Consider the following 27901-nt stretch of genomic DNA (forward strand, 5'->3'; position numbering starts at 1 on the left):
GCCCCCGCTCCCCACAAACCCCATCAATGCACTCCCTCAGACACACAATCCAAGCCCCCAAACAAAGACACCTGCTGTTTATGGGAATGTTCAGTGATGTGCACGGAAGTGCAAGCTTCAACTTCTTCCTAGACTTTTATTTTAAAACTAAACCATTCCAGAACGGTTTCTTTTTCAAATGAAAGTATAGGAACAGTGAAACTTAAAAATAAAAAGTACAGGAGCACCGCTCCCGCCCACTTTGACCTCTGCCATAGGAACTCAAGAAACCATATTGCAAAAAATGGCCTAGAAACAAATCAAACCTTATCACCACTTCAAATTCAAATCTATCTCCACCATCGAGACAGAAAATATCATCACCTCGCTCAAACCTTCTAGGTGTCTTGGAGACACTTGCCCAGCAACCATTATCAAAGAAGCTTCCAGGGACCTAGCTCCTTTCATCTCTACATTCATCAACTCCGCCTTTAAATCATGCTCTGGCCCTACTAAACTAAAAGACGCTTGGGTATTACCCTTACTAAAAAACCTAACCTAGACCCGAGCATTCCAACTAATTATAGGCCAATCACAACTGTACTGTGCCTCCTTAAAATCCTAGATAAAGCTGCCTATCTCCAGATTCAGTCCTGTTTGGAGATTAACAACTTAAGCCCGAGCCAATCAAGGGCAAGCTTTTCGTTTGTAAAGACGGTTTCACTGTGCTGCGTGCCTGGATTGCAGCAATTTCATAACATCTCTGCTTCTTCATTTTGAAAATAGAACTGGGCTTCTGTGCCTGCACACGGAGATCGAGTGTGCAGAGTTGCGTTCGCCCGCGAGAGCAAGCACTGGCCCCTTAAGTGCTTTTGGACCGCGAGGCTCTGCCCATAGGAAGCGGAACATAAAAGGAGGAGATTATCGCCCTTGCGGCATTAAGCCCGAGCCAGTGAAGGGCGAGCTTTTGGTTTGTAAAGACTGTTTCACTGTTTGCTGCTTTGCTGGGTGCTGGATGCTGCACTCGAATACTAAATGGGAAATGAGTGATTAAAACAAAGAGAGATGGTAAGCACACTATTAAAACTCTGGAGGTGTATTAAAAGGGGATTGAGTAGCCGGAACCTGCCATCTCTATTGTGCCGGGGAGGCAGTGTAAAAAAGGGACAAGATTAACGAATATTGTTTTTGATTACCATTTCAACTACCAACTAAGAAAAGGGGAAGAAAACAGCCCAACAAACGATGCTGGTATCGATATAATCATCAAGTGCTTAGCGCGCGGGAGACTGCGGGGGGAAACTCCTTTGATTCCATTCGCTTTGGAACACAGCTGAGCAGAATACAACCAACCTAGCTCTCAAACTGATAGAGTTCTTTAATTCAAAGGAAATTACTCCTATAACTGAATTCAGAGCGCTGACCCAGAGACTTTAAATGAAACTTCGCAGCACTAAAGGCATGGAGACAGAAGGGGATGGGTCATATCTGTGTGGAAGCCATGAACCAGACAATATGCCCATCACTCTAAATCATGAAAACATGTACCTTAATACCCCTCAGCAAATTCATGTTCAAGTACATGCGGAGGAATTACCGGTCCATCTGGCAGGCAGTTATAAAGAGAAGAACTTAAGCACTGCAACCATAAACAAATGGAAACAGGGTTTGGAGTACACAACAACAACGAAGAGAATCCAACAAAAAATTGAAAACCATTTCGGGAAAAAACAACACAAAAGCCATAGTGATGTCGAAGGAGAATCACTCATCCTGTGGGAAAACCCGAGGCAACCCCAAACCCCATCTTCTAGCACAGAAATCCCCATATCACCAGCAAAATCGGGGACTGAAGCTGACCTACCAAATGAAGGGGAAGACGTTGTGTCAACATCAGTTCTTCAAGACAGACTGCAACCGGAAAACATAGGACAAACCATAGAAGATAAAAGAAACAGATCATCAGGAAGACCATAAAACAAAATCAGACCCAAACCCAGAAACTTCGTGCTCAGCTCACTGGTCTCAGTTTTCAAGATGCTAAAAATGGAGGTGCAAGCACAAAATGGGACACTTTTGGAGATGACAAAAGAAATACCATTGTGTGACTCGTCCCTAGTCGGTCTTGTAACTGCAACCAACACCAATATGACCAAGACGCTCCGGGATTTAAACCTGGAAATGGTAAAGCAAGGACTAGACATCTGCTCCATACAGAAAAGTTTGAAAGAGAAAAGCCAAATGGAGAAGCAAAATAATGATTTGCTGGGAGAGGTGCTCTTGTTACTAAAAGGAAATTGGAAAGCAAATCCAACAGAGGGAAATAAAGAAAAAAACTCAAGAATACGCATTAGATGATGCACCGCTGCCAGATTCGGTGTTGGAAGAATTTCGAAGAATGGCAAATGCTGTAGAAGGAGAGCTGGACATTGGATTAGGGGTGCCAGAAATGCTGCCAGAAAAGGCAAATGTGAAGCAAACAGAGGGCATACCAAGACTGGCAATATCCAAATGACCAGACATCAAGAGGTAGGAGAAAGACAAGGAAACTTCTAGTACGAAGAGAGAGGTCAATGACAGCACTCCCAAAAGCTAAGAAAAGTAAAAAAAAAAAACTGAAAGAAACTAAGCATACTGGAAAGGCAAAACAAATATAAAATTTGCAGGTAAACCCGATACCTTCTGGTAAAAATGAAGAAGAGAATGATATAATAAGCGATACTGCAAACTCACAAACTCATTTGGGGAAAAACAAAACTAATCAAGAGAAGAGAAACCAGAAACAAATCAAAAAGACCTCCCAAATGATCAAGAAAGGAAATTGTAACAAGTCCCAAGAAGCTGTAGCAATTACCAAGGCAAGTATAGGTTTACAAACCGAGAATAAGGTAGAAGAGGGCAACAATCCAAGGACAAAAACCGAGGAGAGTAGCACGAAAGATCGACCTAATCAAGGAGAATCGCAAACAAAGAAAGAACTATCAGGAGTCCTCCAAAGAAATGCTAATACAAAGCAATAAAATGGGCCCCAATTTTTGAGAAAAAAAAGATCTTCGATCGGGCAAAAATAGTAATTGTTTGGTTAGCACTGCAACAGTGCCGGGTGAACTTAACTTAAAAAATGCTCCTATCTTTGAAAAAAAGAGTCAGAAGACCGGCATGAAACTGAGTGCTGTTTAAAAAACCCCAAACATTGCCATATCCCCAAATAAAACAAAAATAAATGTCATCAATGAAGATAATATTCGAAATGGAGAAGGAAAGTCAGTCAATCTCAGATTCAGTCTGATCCTTGTTATCTCCACCAACCCCCTCCTCACCTGAAGTCTTTATGACTGAGGTACCGTCTGAATCAGAGTCCCAGGATTCATCCGTTGGTATCTCCTTTCTTCTCTGTCTCCAAGAGTCGCTGGGCTTCTTGGGCGTCCTTACTCCTGGTTTGGTGCGATGGGTATGGGCTCCACTAGAGGCCACTTTGCCTGAGATGCAATTTGCCTGGCAGTGGGGACCCCAGGGAGCCCACCCCAGACCAGGGAAAAAGCCTTGCCGAAAAAACCCTGGTAGGTTGTGATATCTTGCTGGGACTACTGGTCCCAGAATGCACTGAGATACTGAAGGAGTAGACAAAGTACACAATGGCTCCAAATAAACACCCAAAAGAGCAGCAGCAGGATACTAGGAGTCCGGAGGGCTAGGTTGCAGAAGAATATCAGGTTCCTCGCAAGAACTGCGAGTAAGGAAAGAAGGAGTTCCAAGAAGGTAAGGTAAGCAGTAGACAGCATACAGCGGAACAGCCGTCCGAGAACGGCAGAAACGGAAAGGGGAAGCCGTTCGGAAAGCGGCCAGGAGGAAAAAAGGAAAATAACACACGAGCGCTGGGAAACACTTTCCAAAATACTGGAAGTTGCAACGCAAGTGCGTTAGCAACTTCCGGGAATATAAAGTCAAAAGACTAGAACGCGCATAGCGATTCCAGGGAAGGAGTCCGTCTTCTACCTTCTTTCCAGTTTCCATCTTGGGTATAGTCTCCACGGCGGGCGAGTTGTGACAGTATGACCCCTTTTCAGGCCTCCACCCCCTGGTTTTCCGGGATGGAGGTGATGGAATCTCCGTAGTAGACGAGGAGCAGAAATGTTCTTAACTGGTTCCCATGTGCATTCTGACCTTGGGTAGCCCTTCCAAAAAACCCGGTATTGTAGTACACCTCTTTTGTATCTGGAATCCATGATGTCGGAAACTTCATATTCCTCAGTGGTCTTTGTGGTCTTTTGAGGGGAGCTTTTTGTCTTTCGTGAATGAGGGTCCTCAATATATGGTTTAAGGAGTGAGGTATGAAAGACAGGATGAACTCTTTTGAGAATCGGGGGAAGGTCCAGTCTAAAAGCCACAGGATTGATCTTGGCTGAGATACGAAAGGGCCCTAGATACCTGGGTGCAAACTTTCCTGGATGAACCCATCTGGGTAAATACTTGGTGGATAACCACACCTGCCTTCCTACTTCCCACTGAGGATTTGGGCTTCTTTTTTGATCTGCCCATCTTTTACAGTCTTGTCGAGCTTTTGCGAGATTGGATTCTGATACTCGATGCATCCTCTGTATGGTATCCAGTAGATGATCCACTGAAGGTGTGTTTGTAGGAGGGATACCAGAGAGAGGTATATGCTTTGGGTCGTAACCATAGGTGCACTTGAAAGGACTCATGCCTAGGGAGGTATGTCTAGTGTTGTTATAAGAGAACTCGGCCATGGGCAGAAGATGGAACCAATCGTCTTGTTCTTGGTTACAAAAACACTGTATGTACTGTTCGAGAGTGGCGTTCAAACGTTCAGTTTGCCCATTGCTTTCCGGGTGGAACCCTGAGGAAAGAGATCTCCTGATTCCTAATGTTCTGCACAGAACTGTCCAGAATTTGGACGTGAATTGAGCGCCTCTATCTGAGACTATATTGGTGGGAATCCCATGAAGCCGGACTATGTCCTTCAGAAAGACTTCTGCAGTCGTGCTGGCAGTAGGGAGTCCTTTAAGAGGAGAAAAGTGAGCCAGCTTGCTAAAGGAATCGATTGTGACCATTATGGCGGTGTGTCCACAGGATTCTGGCAGCTCCACTATGAAATCCGTGGATATCTGTTGCCAAGGTCCTTCGGGCTGTTTTTCTTGTTGTAGAAGTCCTAGGGGTTTGTGGTAATCGTACTTGTTTTGAGCACACACAGGGCAGGTCTTTACATACTCCTTCACATCCTTAGCCAGATAAGGCCACCAAAATTGGCGAGATGTTAACTCTAGTGTGGCTCTTTGGCCCTTGTGTCCAGCAGAGGGAATATCGTGACACCAGGACATTGCTTGTACTTGGAGTTCTCGGGTTGGTATATATAAAGCTTCCTTTTTAAAGAGAAAGTTGCCCTTCCCTTTCAAATCCATTTCTGAGCTCCTATTGTTCTGTTGTTCCGCTTTTACCTGTTGCAAAAATGTGTTTATGTTGACGATGAATGTCTTCCCTGCTAACATGAGTTCCTGTTCTGGTAGATCTCCCGCATCTTCACCCATACTCCGAGAAAGGGCATCTGCCAGAGTGTTGTCCTTTCCTGGGAGATAGGTGATCTCAAAGTCAAATTGTGAGAAGAAATACGCCCACCTAGCATGTCGTGAGTTGCGGCATTCCATCTTTTGAAGGACTTTAAGGTTTTTATGATCCGTACGGACCAAAAACGGGACTACAGAGCCTTGTAGCAGATGTCTCCATTCCTCACACGCTTGTCGGATGGCCAGGAGTTCTTTTTCTAACACGGAATAGTTGCGTTCACTAGTGGTCAACGTGCGTGAAAAATAAGAGACAGGATGTTCTAAGCCGTCTTCCTCCTTCTGTAGTAATGCTGCCCCGATAGCACCGAAGGAAGCATCAGTTTCCACTATGAACGGGCGTGTTTGATCTGGTTGTCTGAGGATCGGAGCTGTTACAAAAGATCTTTTCAAAGTTTGGAAGGCTTGTTCAGTGCCGGAATCCCATTGGAATTTCACCCCCTTTTTAAGAAGATTGGTGATAGGTAGAATAATCTCAGAGAAATTGGGGATAAACTTTCTATAGAAGTTCGCTAGTCCTAAGAATCGTTGGATTCCTTTGACATTAGAGGGTACAGGCCAATTTGTAATGGCATCCGTCTTGGCTGGATCCATCTGTATGTTATCTGCAGATAATATAAAACCCAAATATGGTACTGTGGATGCCTCAAATATGCATTTTTCGGGTTTAGCTAGTAGACTGTTTCTCCTTAAACGTTGTAAGACTTCTGTTACCAAGACACGATGTTCAGCCAGGGTGGCAGAAAAGACAAGAATGTCGTCTAGGTAAACGACCACTGAGGAGTAGAGCATATTTGAAAACACATTGTCCATGAATCGTTGGAATTGTGCCGGTGCATTGACTAGTCCAAAAGGCATTACTCTATATTCGTAATGTCCTAGAGGTGTCCGGAAAGCCGTCTTCCACTCATCCCCTTCACGGAGTCTTAAAAGGTGATAAGCTCCTCTCAAATACAGCTTGGTGAAGACCCGGGCCCCCTGGACGGCTTCAATGATGTCCTTCATTAATGGCATAGGGTATCTATCTCGCACCGTAAGACTATTCAGACCTCTGTAATCTATACAGGGACGTAGTTCTGTTGTTCCTTTCTTTGGAATAAAAAAAGAGAGAAGCCCCTGCTGAGGAAGATGACTCTCTAATAAGGCCGTTCTCTAGGTTGGTGGCAAGGTACTCTTTCAGAGCTTGCTTTTCCGGTAGTGACAACGGAAACATTCTCCCGAAAGGCACAACTGCTTCCGGTGTCAGATCAATCTTGCAATCTTCTCTGCGATGTGGTGGTAGAAGGCGGGGTTGTGTGTCTGTGAATACATCTATGAATTCCTGATAGGGAGCTGGTATCATGTTGACACTGAAGGAAGGATGTAGTGTTGCTTGAATGACTGGGGTGATTTCTGTAGTTAAGCAATGTTGACTGCAGTACTGTGATTTGAAGTCTACTGTATTCAAACTCCAATCAATGTGAGGATTGTGCTTTCTTAACAAGGGAATACCCAGTATTACCGGAAAATGTGCCGCCCTGATCAGATCGAATGAGAGGTATTCCTGATGATTAGCCATCTTTATCTTCAACTCCTGTGTTTCGTGACTAATTGGGCCTGATGTTAGTGGGGTACCATCGACTCCTTCCACCGGTATAGATCTGATCTTCGGTCGTCTGGGTAAGAGATGTTCCTTGGCCCACTTGTCGTCCACAAAGTTGCCAGCCGCTCCACAGTCTAACATGGCTATGCACTCCACGGACCCTGTTGGCTCCCATTCTATTAGTATCTTGATCACCATAAGACTGCAACAGTCCAAAGCCGAAGGCTGCGCTAAGTGACAGGGATTTATGGTGTTCACCCCTTCCCTTTCCCTGTTTAAGGTTGGGGTCCTTCGTTTCCCTGTCTTTTGGGGGGTACTGCAGGACAATCTCTTAATAGATGGGTGTTCGACCCACAATACATACACAAGCCGAAGTCCCTTCTTCTTTTGCGTTCGCTAGTAGATAGAGGTCCACGTGTGGTTCCGATTTGCATAGGTTCTTCCGTGGATCTCTTTTCAGGCATCGAAGAGGGGTTTGGTCCTGATACAAAATTGCGTGGTCTTCTTCTTTCTGCCTTCCTTTCTGCCATACGGAACTCTACTTGTAAGACTAAGGAGACCAGGTCTTGGAAAGAATTAGGTCTGGCAACTCTCGCCAGTTCGTCCTTAATGTCTTCGTGGAGTCCTCTTCGGAATATAGTCTGTTGGGCAGTTTCGGGCCATCCTGCTTCTGCAGCTATCCTTTGAAATCTCACAAGGTACGTTTGAACATCCGATGACCCTTGTCGTATGTCGAGTAGATTTTCAAAGGCGGAATACAAGACCTCAGGTCTCTCGAACCTTTCTTTTAGTCGTTGTGTGAATAGGCCGTAATCAATGAGAACCGGATCTGAAGTAGTAACAAAAGGCGTAGCCCATGCCAGAGCGTTGCCTGTCAGATTGGATATCAAGAACCCAACCTTAGTTCTGTCTAATTCGTAGGTCCTGGGGCGAAAGGCGAATTGGATTGTGCAGGCATCCAAGAATTCTTTTAATTTCTTTGGGTCCCCATCATATTTCCCACACGACAAGGGAAGAGGGAGTAGTTCTCCTCTGTTATCATCCCGTTGAGGTGCCCGTTGTCCCAACTGTTGAACCTGTTGCTGTAATGCTGTATTGTCAGCTCTTAGGGACTGTACTTCAGCCGTCAGGGCCTGGATGGCATTTACCATTTCTTGGTATTGTTCTAGGGAGGCCATAATCTCTGGGCGTTGAAATCTCTCAGATTCAGTCTGATCCTTGTTATCTCCACCAACCCCCTCCTCACCTGAAGTCTTTATGACTGAGGTACCGTCTGAATCAGAGTCCCAGGATTCATCCGTTGGTATCTCCTTTCTTCTCTGTCTCCAAGAGTCGCTGGGCTTCTTGGGCGTCCTTACTCCTGGTTTGGTGCGATGGGCATGGGCTCAACTAGAGGCCACTTTGCCTGAGATGCAATTTGCCTGGCAGTGGGGACCCCAGGGAGCCCACCCCAGACCAGGGAAAAAGCCTTGCCGAAAAAACCCTGGTAGGTTGTGATATCTTGCTGGGACTACTGGTCCCAGAATGCACTGAGATACTGAAGGAGTAGGCAAAGTACACAATGGCTCCAAATAAACACCCAAAAGAGCAGCAGCAGGATACTAGGAGTCTGGAGGGCTAGGTTGCAGAAGAATATCAGGTTCCTCGCAAGAACTGCGAGTAAGGAAAGAAGGAGTTCCAAGAAGGTAAGGTAAGCAGTAGACAGCATACAGCGGAACAGCCGTCCGAGAACGGCAGAAACGGAAAGGGGAAGCCGTTCGGAAAGCGGCCAGGAGGAAAAAAGGAAAATAACACACGAGCGCTGGGAAACACTTTCCAAAATACTGGAAGTTGCAACGCAAGTGCGTTAGCAACTTCCGGGAATATAAAGTCAAAAGACTAGAACGCGCATAGCGATTCCAGGGAAGGAGTCCGTCTTCTACCTTTTTTCCAGTTTCCATCTTGGGTATAGTCTCCACGGCGGGCGAGTTGTGACAGTCAAACTAAATAGCCCAGGCAAGCTGGATGACACCAGCTTGGCAACACAGTCATCAGCAAAAACCAGCGAACACATAAACCAAGATAACCTGAAAGAATTTGCCATTCAAAGAGTTTGGTTAAGACTGCGCTCCAATACAGGGCATCATAAATCATTAAGTCGGGCAGTAATCTTGGGCACGACAAGGAAAGTGAAAAATCTCTATCGTTTCTCATCAGAAGACATAGAAAGTGTCAAATTCCCAGTGTCACAAGATCCCTTCCTGGTGGAGCTGGTCCTAACGTCAGAAGATGCAAAAGATATCTTGCTACAAGAATCAGTAGAGTTAGAATCCTATGGGTTGGAAGTTTCATGTAAGGAGTCAGAGAGAAATATCATTACCAAACAGCAGAATGTTCCAACATCAATAAACAAGGGAAGGGAATCTTTGAACGAACGGAATCTGACAAGAGGGGAAAGCAAAGAGAATGAGCTAAGCATAAAAGAAAATACCCTTACACTTCTTTCAGAGATCCTCACGCAAGTGCTGCAGAAGTTAGGATTGGGTACGCAGCAACTTTAGAAAAGATGACTTAAACGTATTCAGTTGGAACTCGCGGGGCTCCAGCTCAATAAGAGCAAAAGAAACGAGGGCCCATCTTTTCAACTTGGGCGATGTAATTTTACTACAAGAAACCTGGTTGGTGAATCCATTGAGTATAGAAGGATATACAGTTTTCTGCTTATCAGCATCACAAAAACCATTAGGGTGTCAATCAGGGGATCACTTCTAGCACTTAAGAATCAGATCTTCAAGAACATAGTGGAAATTTGGAAAAGTAAAATAGGTTTTCATGCATGTAGAGCAAATACATACTCACAAGGGAAAGCCACAACTTGGGTCATGATAAATATTTATTGGAATCCCGCCAGCTCAATACTGGACATCTTCCTGAAAAAGCTGGGTCAATTACTGGAAGCAGTGAAACTGAATTCAGCCTCTAGCAACATCATTTTGGCAGGAGATTTCAATTCAAACTGTTTATATCCACAAAAAGGTGAGGCAAAACATTCAAATATGGGGAAGATAAGCAGGGGTAAATTGTGGCAGGACTTTATGGAACGTTGGGACCTGGAAATGGTTAATAGATCACAAGAGAGTGACCAAGGAATATATACAACGTGGCATAGAGGGAAAACATCCTCTGCTCTAGATTTTATTTTTGTCTCCAAAAACCTACATGCCTCACCTTCCTTTCTCGCTCTTAAACGGGATGGGGCAGTGACCATACCAGACTCGAATTAATGTTTCAAAATATACTAGGAATAAAAACAGAAAGAGAATTGCAGACCCTGGAAGGAAAAAAGGTAAAAATTAGAATTAGAAAGTATAAGAATGAGGGAATGAAGCTAAACAAGCGGCTAAAAGAGATTCCCGAATCTATCTGGAAATTGGAATGTGACCCGCAGAAGTTTAACAAATTCTTATGGTCAACACAGTCTCCTGAAGATCTAGCAGGGAGAGCTAAACAAAATCACCTCCATGCTTTTGATGAAGCAACACAAAAAAGAAAAAGAGCACAGGAGAGCACTGCGAGAAATTAAAAAAATAGGATATATGGTGGAACAACTAAAAACAGAATTAAAAAGAGAAAAAAACAATTATAAATCTTGGTCATTCTCACAAAGGGAAATCCGGATGCAAACAGATGGGGAACATATTCTCAATGTGCTAAGAGACAACAGTAGCAAAAACTTTTGGGAAGCACTAAATCAATTTGAGGGGGGAACAGGCAACTCTCTCTGCAATTTGGTATCTGAAGAAGACTGGATTGAATATCTCACTGAAACTTACAAGAGCGAGAGTACTTGCCCTTTCTCGACCAGTCCAGATACACCCTGGCAACTTAACATCAATGAAAAAGAAATATATGAGATCATAATTAACTCCTCAACATCTAAAGCCTCAGGACTAAACGGACTGACCTATCAGACACTCAAAAAAGAACCAGAAATTTGGTCGAAGTTACTATCCTGTCTCTTTGGGGGAAATCCTTAAAAAACAAGCATTTCCAACCAACTGCTTGGCAAACGGCACTAATAATACCATTCTTTAAAAAAGGTGATCATCGAGCAGCAGCAAATTATAGACCAATAGCGCTGCTTGATATCGAAAGAAAAATATTCATGACACTTCTCCTAAAGCATGTTTCAAAATGGGTAGACGATCATGAAATATTATCACGCTTTCAAACAGGATTTCGAAAGGGACACTCGACATCACTTAATGGTCTGATATTAAACTTATTGAATGAACAAACAAAGAATAAAAATTCACCCCCACTATATGGAGTCTGGATCGACCTATCGAAGGCTTTCGATCAAATTGAAAGAGTTTTACTCTGGCAAAAACTGAGAAGGTGAGGAATGCCAGAAACTTTACTTTCATTCTTAGTGGAACTACATAAGTCTACAAATTTAAGAGTCCGTCTTGACGCAATAGGACATCTAGAAAAATTAATAGAAGTAAATAGAGGGGTTAGACAAGGGTGCCTAGGAGCCCCACTTTTCTTTAATCTGTTTTTGGCAGACATGGGAGTTTTTCTGGAATCTGCTGCATTGGTCAGTCTGACCTTAAATGGGAGGAAAATCTGCTGGCTGGCTTATGCAGATGATATAGTGCTTCTCGACAGAACACCAATCGGTCTGCAACATTTGTTAACGAGACTGAATGAGTATACTATAACTAACAAACTTACAATAAATCCTGTGAAATCGAATATTCTCATTTTTAAACATCCATTGACAAAAGCCAAATACAGTAATTGGAAACTGGGGGGTGGGGGTTATACATCAGAGTTGTAGAATCCATAAAATATCTGGGTAACAATATACATGCCCACCCAGCCCAATACAAGACAGATTCGGAGGTGATGGATAAAGTTACACAAGCTGGATCCCAAATGGTTAAAATGAATGATTAATTCTGCAAATTTTCCATTTTACCCTTAGTTAAGTACTACCTAGCAAAAGTGGTACCAGTGATACTTTATGGCCTGGATGCCAAACCGGGCCTCTGGGCAGCAAACTGGGAAACTTTTGAGGGTCGAATTTGGAAAAGAGCTTTGGGTCTTCCAAGCTGTACAGCTATAAATAGTCTGAGATTTGAGCTGGGCCTGAAGTCGTTAAAGTGTATGGCAGATTGGAAACTGATTTCCCCGTTTCGAGAAATAATTATGGGCAAGGAGATAACCCTATATGGAGATCTCAGGTCTCTAAAACTACAGGGCAAGTCAACTCTCTTGACCATATTGGGGGAAAAAGTCTCAAAGGCATTGATAGAAATAGAGCAAGATGTGGATTGTCAGATCTCAAACCCACTTAAAATCAAAAAAAGTTGGAACTTTTGGAATGGATTGGAACGATAGAAAATGTCAGATCGGATCCGACCCAAAGTGCTTTCTTGAGGGGGAGAAAAAGCGTGGTTGTCTCTTGCGTTTTCTAATGAAGTTCCCCAATAGAAAGCTCTGCTCAAACTTTCTCAGAACGAGATTAAATTTGATTCATTGCGGTGCAATTCTAGAAAAGCGAAAACAAGGGATTAAAGCAAAAAAACTGTGTACCATCTGCATAAACCCTGCCAAGCAAACATTAAAACATGTATTAATGGACTGTGAAGGTTCATGGACACATTGTCTAAGACTTTTTAGGAACTTTGTGCATAGAGAGGAAGACATCGTATCAGACCTTTTCTGGGACAGACTGGTTTCTGGCACAAACGCCGCTCTGTCATTTGCTGCTCTACAGGTCTTAATAAACTGTGAAATAGTTATTTAATCTGTAAAAATCCAGGAAAATAGATCTTTATAATAACACGCATCTTGACGGTTTTTGAAAAATGGCAGGGTTTTTTGGCAGAGAAAAGGATTGTTTTAAAATTGTAAAAATGTGAAATGATCTTTTTGTAAAGGCTCATTGAGCCAAAACAAATAAAAAAAATTAAAAAAAAAGATGAACAACTTATTAGGTACCCGCCTATCAGGTTTCAGACCCAGGCATGGGACAGAAACCACGCTTATTGATCTGAAGAACCAATTGGACGACCGGAAGGACAAAGGAGAAGCTTCCATTCTTCTCCTTCTGGACCTATCTGCCGCGTACAAACTGGTTGACCACAAAATCCTGTGCAACCACCTAAAATCAGCCGCACACTTCACTAAGGAAGCTACTACTTGGATAAGTTATTTTCTGGATAACAGATCCATGTGAGTTTTTTCACCCTCTTCTGCGGCAGACCCAGTACCCATTACATGCAGAGTACCACAATGTTCTTGTGTCCCACCAACCATGTATAACATATTCACCAAGCCCCTTTTCGATATACTTGACAATCTGGGTGTCTCATACACTAACTATGCTGACGACACCCAGATTCTCATCCCCATCCAAGGTGTCTATAACAATGATGTAACCCTGATCAATAAAATGTACTTAGTCATACAAACATGGATGGCCACCATTGGATTATGCCTCAGTGATGAAAAGACGGAGCTCTTAATCATTTGGTCAACTAACAGACTGAAAAAACTCTCCCCCCAATATAACTCCTTCATCATCGATGGAATTAAGATCAAAGTCTTGAAGGAAGTAAAGACATTAGGTTTTTATTTGGACTCTGTGCTCAACCTTAATAAACAAGTTAATGCCACAGCATCGGCCACTAGCTATACCTATAAACTGATCCACGCATGTAAACCATTCCTGTCTACATACAGCTGCATTACAATTGCCTGGGCACTAATCCTATCCAAGTTGGATTACTGCAATGCCCTTTACTTGGGCACCGGCAAACACAACAATAACAACCTACAGACACTCCAAAATAACGCCCTAAGATTTGCCCTTGGTATCCCAAAACTTCAGCTTATCTCCCACGAGAGATGTTCCACCAAATGGCTCTCGATAAACGATCAAATTAAATTTAAATCACTTAACCTTACCCACAAATGTCTCACTAACAAGGCCCCACTTTACCTTGTCAATAGATTTACTAAACACACTTCAGAACGAGCCATCAGAAAGGCGCAATCCAATAGCCTTCGAATCCCCAATTTCAAACTCAAAAAATCTGGAGGCACTAGCTTTGCAGTCATGGCGGCCAAACTATGGAACTCTATCCCGATTCCTTAAGAGCTACATCTCCCTTCCACTCTTAAGACTAATGTTAACTGGTGGTTGCACTTCTGTGACCTGTGACTGCATTTGCCTAATGAACCTAATCCTGACTAGAACATGTCTACAAGGTAACTGTAATGAATGCATCCAATGCATCTATATGTATGTAAATGTATCTTATGTCCATAGAATCTGAAAGCTTTGAAACCTGTAATTTGCCCAGATGCCTAAGGGCCCGGTGCTTTATAAATGAATAAACAATACAATTAAGTGTTAAAAACATTCTCTTCAATCAATGTAACAGACAGCAAGACAACAGCCTCGGCCAAGCCACCACAGATAATGCCCTTTCTCTCTTATTCTCTTCTTAAATATGTTTGTGTCATTATTCTGTGTGTCCCAGCATGTTTTATCCATTCTAGGCCTCCTTCTGGACTTTCTGTGGATCAAATTCCCCCTGGTAAATGGAGTTTGAAAATTGCTGATTTAACCAAAGTGGCCTTCAAGTTTTTTTCTCTTGCCCGTTTCCTGCCTCTGTAAAAGCTTTCCTTGTTTCTACTACTTCCTTTGGGTAATCCGGCAATATGGCAATTTCTGATTTCTCATAGAAATTACGACCTTTTTCTTGGGAAGATCTTAATACTCTTTCTTTTGCATGTGTTCTGGTAAAAACCATCAAGATCCATCTGGGTCTATTGTTAATAGTTTTCCAAACTCTGAAGGCATCGTCCAGATTTGCAGGGAGTAACACCCCTTGGCCATACATCTCAGAGAGGACACTTAATAAAACATCTTCTAAATTACCATCTTTTCTCAAGTTCTCAGGAAGACCCATGAGTCTCAGGTTGCGTATCCTTGATCTCAGATCTAACTCCATGTTTTTGTTTTTCATTTCTGACAGTTCAATTTTTATATCGTTATAGGCTCTGTAGCTGCCAGCAATCTCCGAGGATAAACCTGTAGACTTTTTTTCTATTTGGCAAATCCTCCCTTCTAGATTAGACACCTTGAGGTTTAGTTCTGCCATAGAAGAGTTAATCTCACCTACGTCTTGTGCCCCTTTCACAAGCAGGCAGTGAATATTTTGAGAACTAGGAGCCTCATCCATGTCTGCCTTGGATTTCTTAGGGACTGGATTCTCCTGATCTTCAATCTTCTTTTTTGTATTAGTATTCATTGGAGATCTGTGGATTATCAGAGAATAGGGAGAGAGGAGCTTCAAGCTTAAGCTGCTTCCTGTTCAGCCAGCCTTCAGGAATCCGTTTGCTGTCCCTGGTGACAGCAACCTCCGGGCTGTGGCTGAGGGAGCAACGGATGAAGGTGCGGCAGAACGTGTTATAGTGGGGTTTGCCTGTGGTAAAGTGCAGCTCAGGCTAGTGTCAATGAGCGGGTGCACCCCACCCGCTAGAAGATGGTGACTGATTCAGTCTGATGCTGGAGTGGGGGATAGCTCAGGGCTAGGGAGTGGAAAGGAAGAAGCTCTTTCCCAACAGCACATGGCTTTCGAGCAGCTGCGTGGGTGGTGTGTACAGAGCCAAAAAGAAAACAAGATGTTATTGTGTCCTGGGGTTTCGCCGATAACGAGCCCCAACTTCACTTGATTATGTTCCAGAGGCAGTGGCTGTGGGCAGCAGTCTCTATGGAGGGTAAGATGTGTATGTAGTTACATAGAGCTGAAGTTAAATGGTTCCAAGTTGTTATACGTACCATAACAGTAATGGGGCATACTACTTGATGAATGATTGGTGTAAAACAAAATAATAACTGTGAAGTTTGAGGCAGCCTGCCATAGGCACCAGTAGTAAAATAGGTCTCCCTAAGAGCTAACCTCTAGCTCCAACCAAAGGGTTGACCACAGGTAGGGTTGTAAAAGGGTAGCATGGTGCTGTCGGAGGGCTGACCTGCAGGGGTCCTTTTCGCGACTCCTTTGAGGGAGGGGATGGCAGACTGAGCAGGACCGTGCTGAGCAGATATGTATAATTGGTAAGCAGGTAAAGCTAGGAAGATGTACAGTGTTACAGCAAGTTTTTGTATACTGTTCTGTAAACAGAGTTTCAGTTTCGGGTAAAATTACCATCTGGCCTATCTCCTGTTATGTCATGCTAGCCATTTGTCCTTTGCATGTTGCCTAATGCATGTTCTTTCCCCAGGTAGCAGTGGGTAGACGTGTGTTGTAGTGGTTTCTTCCAAGCCCAATGGTAAATCCCGGCTGTTAGGGCAGAATTCCATTTTCGGGCGTTCTGCTGTCTCATTTTATGGGATGCCTAGGCTTTTTTGGGGTTTCTATTTTAGTCGCTGGGTGGACTTTGGAGTTACCCCTGCCACTATATCCCTTACCTTACATAAGATGTATGATACTGTGTCGCTGATAAGGTGCCCAGTCCCAGGGGTGCTCATCAGGCACCGCAACTTTGCCCTATGGTGATTTTATCACTGTACATTGGTTTTAGGGGCTAGGCTGGTGGCAGCTAATATTTAGTTTTGGCTTCACCAAGGGTGCAAGTCGTGTTTTTGTATTACTAGTCCACTGTACCTTTATGGTAGCTATTGGGTTAATGCACACTCTTATTAGGAGGAGAAGGTTTTTATTAGTGATATCCAAGAGTCTGTTTATGCACATCCAGGGTTACTACCCCCCTCTAATATCTTCAAAACCCTTTCTTCTCTCTGCTGCGGTATGGTAGTCCTTCGGTTCCTCTTCTCCGCCTAATAGGCCCCCCACTGGGATCTGCTTTCCTTTTAACCAGAGAAAGGAGTGAATGCCACCAACACACTTCCTTGTCCATATATAGGCGTCCAATCCCCTTTCATTCAGTCTCCTCTCTCATTACAATGAGGTTCCCTTGTCCCTTTAAAATGCATATCCCGCCCCACCTGTCATGGCCGCCATCCTGTCCTTCCCCACGGATGTCGCCCTGAGTCTGGTTTCTTCTGTGTCCCCTGACTCTCTCTGGTTGTGTCTCAGTGTCCAACACAACCAGCTCTTCCACGTTGCTCTGAGTTAATCCAGACATCAGTGGCTCACCAACTCCTTGCATCAACGTCCCCGATGCCACTGGTGACCTGACGGTGTGTCACAGCCATCTTCTCCTCCTGCAATGCCATTCCCTGTAAGGGCTGCAGGGTTCTGGCGTCCCAGCTTGGTACTCCTGCCTCTGACGTATCTATGTATCCAAGGTAAGGACCACCGTCCCATGGCCGGGAGAGCAGTAGGTAGGAGCGTCAAGGAGAGGTGCAGCAAATTGAAGGTTACGGTAGGGGTCGACATCTGCCCTGAGCCAAACAATTGTTCCAGTCTCACAGTTACAAACAGGTTTAAGTCCTACTCCCAGCCATTTTGTTTTAGGGCTCCTTTTCTTCAAGGGAACCATGAGGCGTGCATTAAAAAAGCCTGTCAGCTCACATGGGCTGTTTGTGTGCCTAAAACGGCAGCATTCATGTTGGTTTGAACTAGTTAATACCGTTTTTTTACCTTGGGCACGCCACTAAGCTTTCTTTGAGGGTGGGTTTAGCTGTTCAGCAGTTTCTGAAGGCAACCTGATCGGCTCACCACTAAAACCCTTGTTTTAAATATCATAATGGGGTTGGTGAGCTGGCAAAAGCCAGTCGCTGTGAGTGGAGGGGCATAAGTGAAACCCTGTTCCTGATTTCACTGCTGTTGAATTTTTAGAAGTTGAGCAGGTCTGCTGTTAGGACCGATTTTCAATACTCTGGCTTGGTGGACAGATGTATAGAAGGCCAACGTATATTGTGACATGGACAACTCTGGGGAGCTGTAGCCAAACCAGTTCAGGTAGCAGTGACAGGCGGTCTAGGCTAAGTTCTTCAGAGGTGGTGAGATTGTAAAAGGTCCACAATGAGGTCACACAATGGGAATCACCAATTATACTCACACAGGATGTATACTAAAACAGTTCTTATTTATTGGCCAAAACACTATAGAAAAAGGACTATGAGCAATTAGGGTTATCACACAGCACTGATAAATATAGATACATATATACTTCACTTATTAAAGGGCATAATACATATCACAAACCCCTGCAAAGGAAGGGTTAGATTAGTATTTTGCTTCAAGGTCCACATAGAATGATCCCCAACTTAAATTGTCCAGCCCTATGTTGTCTGGGGCCTTTTGCCCAATAGTTAGGTAAAGTTCCACATAATCTTTGATGCAGGAAAAAATGCAGGTAGGGTCTCTGGTGTCCAGTGTAGGGTTCTTATGGTTAGAGTACAAGTTAAACTAGATAACAGTTGTAGCCCCAACTTTCAGAAGTCTTGCGCAAGAAAGAAATGGCAAAGCCAAAAGTGTTGGAATAAAGTTTATTATAAGCCCATTGACTTATAATGGGAGTATAGGGGTAAGCAGCTCTGTAATTTACCTCCCATAGTCCGATTCCTCACCAGACTTGGCAGGACAAAGGAAGAGGGTCAGAGGTTGCTTTTCCTGCTGAAAGTCGCAGTGTCGATTTGCAGGGGTTTCAGGGTCTAGCTGATGATCTCTGGTTGGTGTCTTTTACTGGTGCAAGGACTCTCGAATGAAGAATGCAGCAAAACTCGATGCAGGACCCCTCTAATGACTGGACTCGGGGCAGGTAAGCGATTTCAGATGGTGGTCACTGCAGCACGGCGACGAAAAGGGACTCAACTGCAGCGGTCAGCCTTTTCCTCCTATCTGAGGTTCCTTTGGTGCTAGTGGACACCAACATTCCGCAGAGGTTAGTCTCGTAGGGCCAGTGGAGGATCTCCCAAGTTCCAGGTCGAAACTCGGAACGGTGACACCGGCAGCACAGTAGCCCAAATTCGGAGCTGGTCAGCCACAGGACAATACTGGGACACTACTGAAGGCTCTTCATTGTAGGGTACCGAGCAGATACTAGGAATGTATGTGCCCTCCACCCCAAGGGTTGCACCTTCTTTGCAGGACTGCTAAAGATCGACAGGGCCCCTCCAGGACAGCAACAGAAAATGGTAGCCATGCCTTCTTCCGACGGGTCTTCGGTTTCTTCGCAGATCTCACAGCCGGATAGGATTCATGGCTCCTTCAGGTTTCTCCAGGATCTCTGAGGAATGGGTGCAGAGGTCCTCTTCTTATCATAAAAGCCAGGTAAAGAGCTGCTTCCCTCACTAGCCAATGGCAGGACTAGCCCAAACACCCACACACCCACCGCCCCACACCCACACCCACCCCCCCCCAACCAACCCCCCCAGCAGTGCTCCAATCAGGACCACTGGCGGGAACATTCATGCCTACCACTCAGACACACTAAACCCATTTTGTGGATTGGGACCAGACAGTCCCAGCCCACATCCTGCCAGCAAACCCACACAGCCCTCCAGTAGCCCGCCAAAAGCTGCTGCTTTCCCGGGCACTGGAAGTCCTTATAAGGATTTTCCAGGCCTCTCAGGCCAGGAGGAAGGCTAAACAACAAGATGGCCAAAGGACAAGCGAAAAATCTCCTGGCACGGCCTTGTTTCACCAGTAGCCAGAGTAAGAAGCCAAACGCAGTAAACACGGTAAGGCTAAAACGAAAAGTCCCCAAAAGTGGACAAAAGTCACTGCTGTCACCACCTTATTCCTTTAGCATACCTATTGTAACCAAAAATCCTCTGAGTGTTAGTCTAGGGAAAAACAAAAATGTACACCATTGTACTGCACTGTAAGCTGCTTTATACAATGAGGGTCAACTGCTTTCTTATGGGTACCTATAGGAAGTAGCTGAGGAATTACCTGGCCTTTCATCACAACCATAGGTCGGCCTACAAACTCAGTCCTGTTGCTTCCTATGGGGCACTTTCTTCAACGTTGAACTCCCACAAGTGACACTGGAAGGTATTTAACTGGACTGTGCCACTATCAATTTTTTTAATTTTTTTTATTTTTTTTAGTCCCTGGAGTTCTCCACCACTCCACCAATCCCTAGATTTTTGGAGGCTTGTCAGGGATTTTTAAAATCTGTGTATTACCCTCTTGCCTGATATATGCATTGTTTCACTGTACTGGGACTTTGCCTCTCCTAGGTGTCTACTATGCCCTTCTGTCCAATGGACAGACTCACTACAAGATATCCTGGACTTTGTTAGCCCTCCTGGCTGGGTTGGACATTGTGTTACCCTGTTCACTACATCTGAATGCTACACCTGTGTTATGTGTGCATTATTGTGACTGTAGTAGGAACCCTGTACTCAGCTGTGTGTGGTACCCTTGGATCCCGACTAGTAGTATTGTCTAGGGGCCTTCTCCTTAACTCGCCTCTGGAAAGCCTATATTGCAGCTGTCATCAGCTGTGTGTGGGGGGGGGGGGGCAAAGTGAGAGCTAGGCTTTAACTCACTGTGTGCTGTTTCTATATTGCAGCTGTCATCGGGTGTGGGGGGTCAAAGCGAGAGCTAGGCTTTAACTCACTGTGTACTTTTTCTGTGCTCTGCCATGGATCAGGTTCACCCGAGTACTTATTTATCACCATCATACATATTCTTTAGAATAAATTGTATATTTCAAGGATCAAAATTGACATTGATGGAGTAGGAACTGGAAGTAGCTCCTGGTTGTCATTATGTTCATCTGACCAGGAGTTACCAGGAGTCAAGCCAGGAGCTATGCAAATATCGAAAAATGCTACTTATGTATAGTATTGGAACATGAGAGTAGTACACATGTGCACAGAGCAGCCTCTCTGGCGTGCCCAAAAGTTGGTGAACTTGATTTTGTTCCAGCTTTTTGTATCTATCCAAAAAAGCACACGCCATGAGCCAGTCTTCCAATTGCTATGCTGCCGTCCTTCGCTCTTTGGCTGAATTTGTTGTTGATTTCTCTTTCCTGCTACATCGCTTTGTTTTCTTTAACATGTACTTCCTCTTTACACTGCTTTCCCTTTTATTACCTTTTTCCATGTATTTCCTGTCATTCTTCTGTCTTGCTTCTTCCTGTCATTTATTAATTTGCTATCAACTCTTCTGTAACGCTGCCAATATATCCGTTTGCTACTGCATCAATATATGTTGCTGTACTGCCACAAACCTTTTATTCATGCTGGCAACCTTTTATCTGTAATTCCAATTCACCCTTTCTTTCCCTCACCCAGCAGAAGAATGCGGAGCGAACACATAGTGTGCCATAAACCGAACTTCCACATTAGATGCAAAGCATAACATATCTCATACTGAGTGTCAGATAGGTATATGTGTTTGCTACCAGTTTGCTAGTTTAGCAGTAGACGTAAAGCTAACCAGACTCTCCTAGGCAAGAGAGGAGCTATATAGCTCCCAGCAGTTTTGAACCCTACATTTTTTCAGCATAATTGTGGTCTATTATTGTGTAGTGTCTACTGGGATTAACTGAACCTCCCAGCCTGACTTCTTCCCTCCTCAAATTAAGCCTGACGTCTCTGCTACAGCTACCATTGGAAAATCTGGTCGTTGGTTTTGTCTGACACACTGTTCTACCGTTAGTTTATTTTTTCTTTTTTAAAATTTGTATTTTCAAATATGTAACCAATAACAAGATACATAGACAATTGCAAAACAATATGCATCAATCACATTAAGGAACAACAAATTATGTACAGCGAAAGATACCCCCCTAACCCTCCCCACAGAGTCACAACATATCCAAAAGATCAAGTTCAGTTCAATAAAAGAAATGTACCCCAAATCTTGTTGAATAAAGCACTTTTCTTCTCCCTATGATACAACACTCTCTCTATCTCTGCCAGATCATGCATTTCGGCCACCCACATCTCAATTGTAACAAGAGCAGACGTTTTCCAGTTTCTCAAAATCAGTTTTTTCCCCACCAACGCTCCCCGGAAAACCCATTTTCTCTGGGAAGTACTCAAGTCATCCAGTTCCTCATCACTACGCAGCACAACAGTCTTAAAATCCAAATTAATCCTCACATCAAGAACTTTCTCACAAATCCGGTCAAATTCGAACCACATACCCCTCACCCTTGAACATTCCCGCAACATATGTTCCATGGTCCCCATTTCATGTACACATGCCCCGCCTTCAGAGCTGTCACTCATCCTCCTCTTCATCATTCCCTCCGGCGTCCAGCAGGTTCTATGTAGAATCTTGATTTGACGTGATCTTTCACCCAGATTCAAAGAGCACAACTTCACATTCTCACAGATCCGTGACCAATGGTCCTCCATAATATTCTCATCAATCCTCCTATTCCAATCCAATCTTAGAGCATCATTTGTCCTATACTTAGACGCAATCTGTTTATACACATAGCTGACCAAGCCGCAGCCACTCACCCCTGACTTCCAGCCAAGCATATCCATATTGATCCCTACTTCCATATTCCCCGCACCCACCGCCCTCTTGATTTTACGATAATCCGCCAGACAAAAACTCACAATATCGAACTTTACCTGTATTTCCCTGGCCGTCATCCAATCCGCACCATTGAAAAGATCCCCTATCCACTGCACCCCGGCCAAAAACCAATCATGCCAGAACAACATTTTCCCTTCATGAGTAACACTAGGATTCAGCCAAACTGAAGCATTCTGATCTTCCAGTGCATTGAAACCCAAACAACCATTCAAGACCAGCCACGAATTCGACAAACTCTTAGTCAATGGATTCTCAGTTTTCGTTTTGCATTGTTTACTTGTCAGCAGAGTATTTGGAGCCAACGGGCCTACGTGACTAGATTCCGCACAAACCCAATCATCATTTTGTGATGTGAGAAAGGTAAACAAAGTATGCTTTGAAGTTTGGGACTCCCAGTCCACCTCTAGATAAGGGCAACTGCAACTTACTAATCTTCAGACGTGGAGTCTTATGATCCCACAAGAAATCTTGCATGAGTCGATCCAATTCACTCCAATACCTACTTCCAATTTCTAACGGGATCATACTCAACACAAAGTTAACTCTAGGAGACGAAACCATTTTCAAAGCATTCACCGTCCCCCAGAGGGAAAGGTGTAGCAGGTCCCATCTCTCCACACCCTTTCCATATTCACTCTCACAAAATCAACAACAGTAGGCAAAATCCAAACCCCCAAGTACAACAGTTTCTCGGCACACCATTTAAAGCCCTAGCTTGTAATTAACTGTTTGTCACATAATGGTACCAAGGGCAAAACCTCTGATTTTGCCCAATTAATCTTGTATCCAGAGCACTGATGAAAGACATCCAAAATATTCATAAGCACTGGCACTGATTCTACCGTTAGTTTAGATGCTTGCGCAGCCCTTACAGGAGGGTTGCCCAAAAATCTCCATAACACCGGCCAGCACGCCAGAGCAATAGGACCTGGGCTACACTTATTGTAAACCAAATATGCCAACAATGAGCAACACTTATCAGATTGATTTATATTTTAACATGGAGCCATAAGAAAGGCTAGACAGAGGGGACTTGCATACTAAATGCTTATACTTGCTTCACTAAATATAAGCACTCAATACGCATACTTTCCATCTTGACGAATATGTAAACACACCACATTTAACATTATGCCAAACAGACAAGACTAGAATTTGCTGTCATTTGTCAGGTGATATAGATCAGGTCTGAATCCACGCTATTTATGGTGCTCCAAAAGAAGAAAAGGACACAGAGTTCCCATGTATTCCCTAGTGAACAGATTTTCTGTTGGGAGGCAGAGTTGGACCAAAGGGCAGGATAGGATTCTTGATTTACTTTGGTAAGAAAAAGAACCCGGTCTGTTGCCTTTGCCAGAGCAGAGTAGATCTACTTTCTGGGCCTAAGATTGGCATTTTTCCTATTTGCTACTATTACATGTTTGCCTGCTTCTATCTTTTAGGACTGCATGATATTTTTTTAGGCTTCTTTGAAAAACATTTCTGTAGACTTGTTTAGCCAAGAGGGACCATGATGTATTTTAGTTAGATTAGCTCTGAGCTATTCTCTGCAGCGTGGGAAAAAACTGCATTTGCTGTGTGTCTTGGCTGGGCAAACTACAGTCAGAAGCCTCTGCTCTGCTCCTCCTTGCAGCTCTCTACTCAGAATAAGTGGACCCACATATGAACTAGTGGATGAAAGGTGGATTCAACATTTTAAACTGCAAATTTTTAATCCATGGCCTTGAATTGATTTGGGTAACTTCCCTTACAAGCCATGAGTTTTGACAGCTTTTTTTGACCTTTCCATTTTATGGGGTCACAGTGTTCGGTATAACCACACCTTTTCTTCCTCGCTAATTCATACAGCACTGCTGTGAACATATCAGCATACCCCCAAGTTTTACTATACCATATTTTAGAAGGCTATACACACACGGTTTATGGATTGCAGTTTTCTGGTTTCTGGAAGTGAATAGAAGAGTAGAATGCTACAAATATATTTAACTACATCATTGCCAGTATTGGGTACTGCATATTGTTTGGCTCTCCTATTTGTTAAATGTTCACATTATCTTGACAGGAGAATAAATGTACATAATTACTAATTAAAATAGACATAGATCTTTTGTGTGTTTCCGTTTATGGGTGGAAAGAAGCACTATATTGAAAGTGTGCATTCTTATTGTTTCAGTTATAAACCTGTGTAGGAAAGATGTAGATGACATTTAAATGTTAAGAATATACACAAAGGCAATAGGAATCCTTTTCTAGATGTTCTGGGGTAGGTCCATGGCAGTGTCACTCTGTACTAGTATAGTAAACCTGTCAGATGACCAGAGATAGTGGTTTCTTTTGCACTAAACGCAGAGATCAAACTCTCTCCAGGGCCTCATGTCTGGTGCAGCACTATTCTCTACAGCAAAACCATCAGCAGCCCCATGTACGCAGTTCGATCACCTATGGGGTAGAGGTTAGGTTCTGGCAAGCAGATATTCTATGAAATCATGACCGTATTGCCAAAACACATTGCAAATGTACTCACCCCAATGGAGCTCTGACTCTGCTGCAACGCAGATAGGTCTCCGCTCCCAGCGGCTGCTTGCTCTTGGCTCAGGAGGTTCTCGGCCTGCTGCAGCCAGCTGCTCAGTTCCTCCATCTTCTGGTTACGGACTGCCTGTTGTTCCTGGATGCTCTGGGGATAGCAAACGACAGACATGAGTACCCGTGATAAAGCAGGACTATTGAACACATGGCTCACACTCAACTCACATGACATGGGTAAAATCAGTGGAACTATATCTGTACAGAACTGAGAGGAGCAGACAAAGATCTGAGGCAAGCCCAGGTTCTGATTCAGAACATAACTCGAGTGTCCCTGAGTGAGCAGTGTGAATGCTGACTGAGCAGAGTGGCCATGAGCTAGTGGAGGTGTTGGTAATGCCAAAGTGAGCAAAGCTCTGAGTGCCAAACAATATTGTATGTCCTGGGTTATCTTGAGTGAAGAAAGCTGAGAGTGCATAGTGATCCCGCGAAAGCTGAGCTTGGTGTGCTGAGTGATCTGTGCTGAGCTGAGTCTATGAAAGAGTGCCGAGTGCTCTGCGCTGAGCTGAGTCTATGAAAGAGTGCCGAGTGCTCTGCGCTGAGCTGAGTCTATGAAAGAGTGCCGAGTGCTCTGCGCTGAGCTGAGTCTATGAAAGAGTGCTGAGTGCTCTGCGCTGAGCTGAGACTATGAAAGAAGACGTGCTGGTTCTGAGTGACACAGAGAATGAACCTGTGAGTGCAGAGAGATGAGGAGCATGCAGATGTAGGATTACCAATTCATCCAGAGTAAAGATAGATGTAAGTGAGCGAGTGAGCTGGGTGGAATTCCTTCAGATGCTGAGTGAGTGCAGAATGGTGCTGAGTGAGCAAAGCTGTGAGTGGAGAGCTTGTCTGAGCAAAGATGAGAATACCAAGTGAGCAGAGCTGAATGCAGAGTGACGCTGAGTGAGTGTTGATCTACTTTAGCCCAATGGGGCAGTGGATGGAGGGTGCCCAGCACTCAGGGTCTCTGTCCGCTACTCTGAGCTCTAATCCTGCCTATCAGAGCAGTTGAGCATGGTGTGTGGAAGCCAGTCCTGCCGACCATTCCACGCAGGGCACGCTGCTATTAAAAAACATGAACTGTGAGCAGCCACAGAAACCTGCAGCGCAGCTTCACAGATGAAAGAGCCCACAAGAACTTTCCAGAAACTTCCAGCTCTTCGGCTGTCAAGCGATCTTCTGTGTTAGGAGCACACTCAATCTGAAAAACGCAAAGCCAACATGTTAGATACAAGGAGACAGAAGGATGGACAGACAGAGGCTGGACCAGGAGAGGATGGTCCAGGGCGGCTGACCTGTGCCTCGGCGCTACTCTCTGCCTGCTGCAGCCGCAGCACAACCCCTTCCTCCTGTGCTGCCAGCCTCTCGCAGAGCTCACGGAACTCTCTCTGCAGCTGGTTCAGAAGCCGGAGGAGCTGGCGGCTCTGCTGCGGGGTTAAGTCCTGGGCATGCTCGGAAATGAAGAACTGGATGTCGTAAGCAGCAGTATCCAGCTGCTGGCGTATGTTAGCCATGTCAGGGCGAAGTCCCTGCAGGAGAAAGGACAAAGAGGTTTGTGGAGGCCAGGGCGCACTAGCCCTCCTCACACTGGAAATTCAAGCAATAGATAGTATGCAACATCATTTAGGATATTCAAAAGGTCAAATATTTATTAAACTGTGAGAAATAGCTGGCTTGGACTAAAGTAACAGAAAGGCATTGAAGAAGCACGCAGCCCGGCTTAAGAAACATTAAAACATTTGCCAACCAATGAGAGAATGCCCTGGTTACCAAACGTCCCTCTCATTTTTTCAGACGGTTCGGGTGCACATGCATCAGTCACGGCTCACAGTACTTCCTTCGAAGGCAAAATCACACCTATAGCTCAATGCCAGTTTATAGAACCCCGTCTTACTCCCGCTCACATTCACCTATAAACAATGTTCATCCAAGGTACCATTCACTCAGACTCCACTCTGTTGGTAACCTGAGCAGGGCAGAGACTGCACTTTTGGCAAAGGAAACAATGATACAAAGTCCAACCAATGACAGCTGCGCCCTATCCAAAACACCTTTTGGCAACACCCAGTAGACCTGAAAGCGCCTAGACCCTGCAGATGTGTGAGCATCCCTACAACTAAAACTTAATCGCTCAGGGATACAGGTAGAGTCCTCCTGCTTCCTCCTGAAACACGAGGACATATCTGCAGCAGGTGGAGGAAAGCTCAGGGCAGAGCACTCACAGGAATCTTAGAGACTAACTGGGGAACTTGCACATTAAATCCAGCAATCACTGAAAAGATCTTTAGGACCACTCAGGTGCCCCATCGTCTATACAGATGTGTGTTTGCTAGCGTTGGGCCGCCACACAACCCATAGTTCACCTACTCCTCTCGTTTCATGCTACCTTCTCATCTGTACCTTCTTTGGCTCTGCAGCATTTTGCAGTGTGGCAGTAGTCTTGAGCAGTGTAAGGAGGCAAATGGTCTAAGTTTTCAGAGGAGCGGTCTCTGGTTCTGCTGGACCTTTAGATTTTCACTTGTGCAATGATTTCTTGCTTAAGTGGAAAACTGAGAACTAGACCTCACTCTCCAGAGGGGGGAAAGCCCATTAAATAGGTAGGAAAAGAGAGGAATTTCAAATAAAAACCAAACCGATGCTAAAGAACCATAAAGTGGTGAAATAACAGTGATCAAGCAGTGTTCAGAGACTCCACCTCTGTGCACAGAAAAAGGAACTAA

At 44.3% G+C, this 27901-nt stretch overlaps 1 protein-coding gene across 20 annotated transcripts in view; it reads right to left on the reverse strand.

Moving 5' to 3' along the window:
• MACF1 (microtubule actin crosslinking factor 1) overlaps window positions 1–27901 on the reverse strand; it is a 1825008-nt gene that overhangs the window by 942100 nt on the left and 855007 nt on the right. For 19 of the 20 annotated variants that reach the window (XM_069622429.1, XM_069622430.1, XM_069622431.1 and 16 more), the window contains 2 exons: window positions 26477–26710; window positions 25141–25290 (listed from right to left, as the gene is read on the reverse strand). In XM_069622429.1, the coding sequence (XP_069478530.1) occupies window positions 25141–25290; window positions 26477–26710 (384 nt within the window). The remainder of the gene's footprint in view (window positions 1–25140; window positions 25291–26476; window positions 26711–27901) is intronic. The other variant, XM_069622435.1, reaches the window with a different exon arrangement.

Source organism: Ambystoma mexicanum, chromosome 11, assembly GCF_040938575.1.
Source record: "Ambystoma mexicanum isolate Mex_15411 chromosome 11, UKY_AmexF1_1, whole genome shotgun sequence".
In the NCBI taxonomy this organism is placed as follows: domain Eukaryota; kingdom Metazoa; phylum Chordata; class Amphibia; order Caudata; family Ambystomatidae; genus Ambystoma; species Ambystoma mexicanum.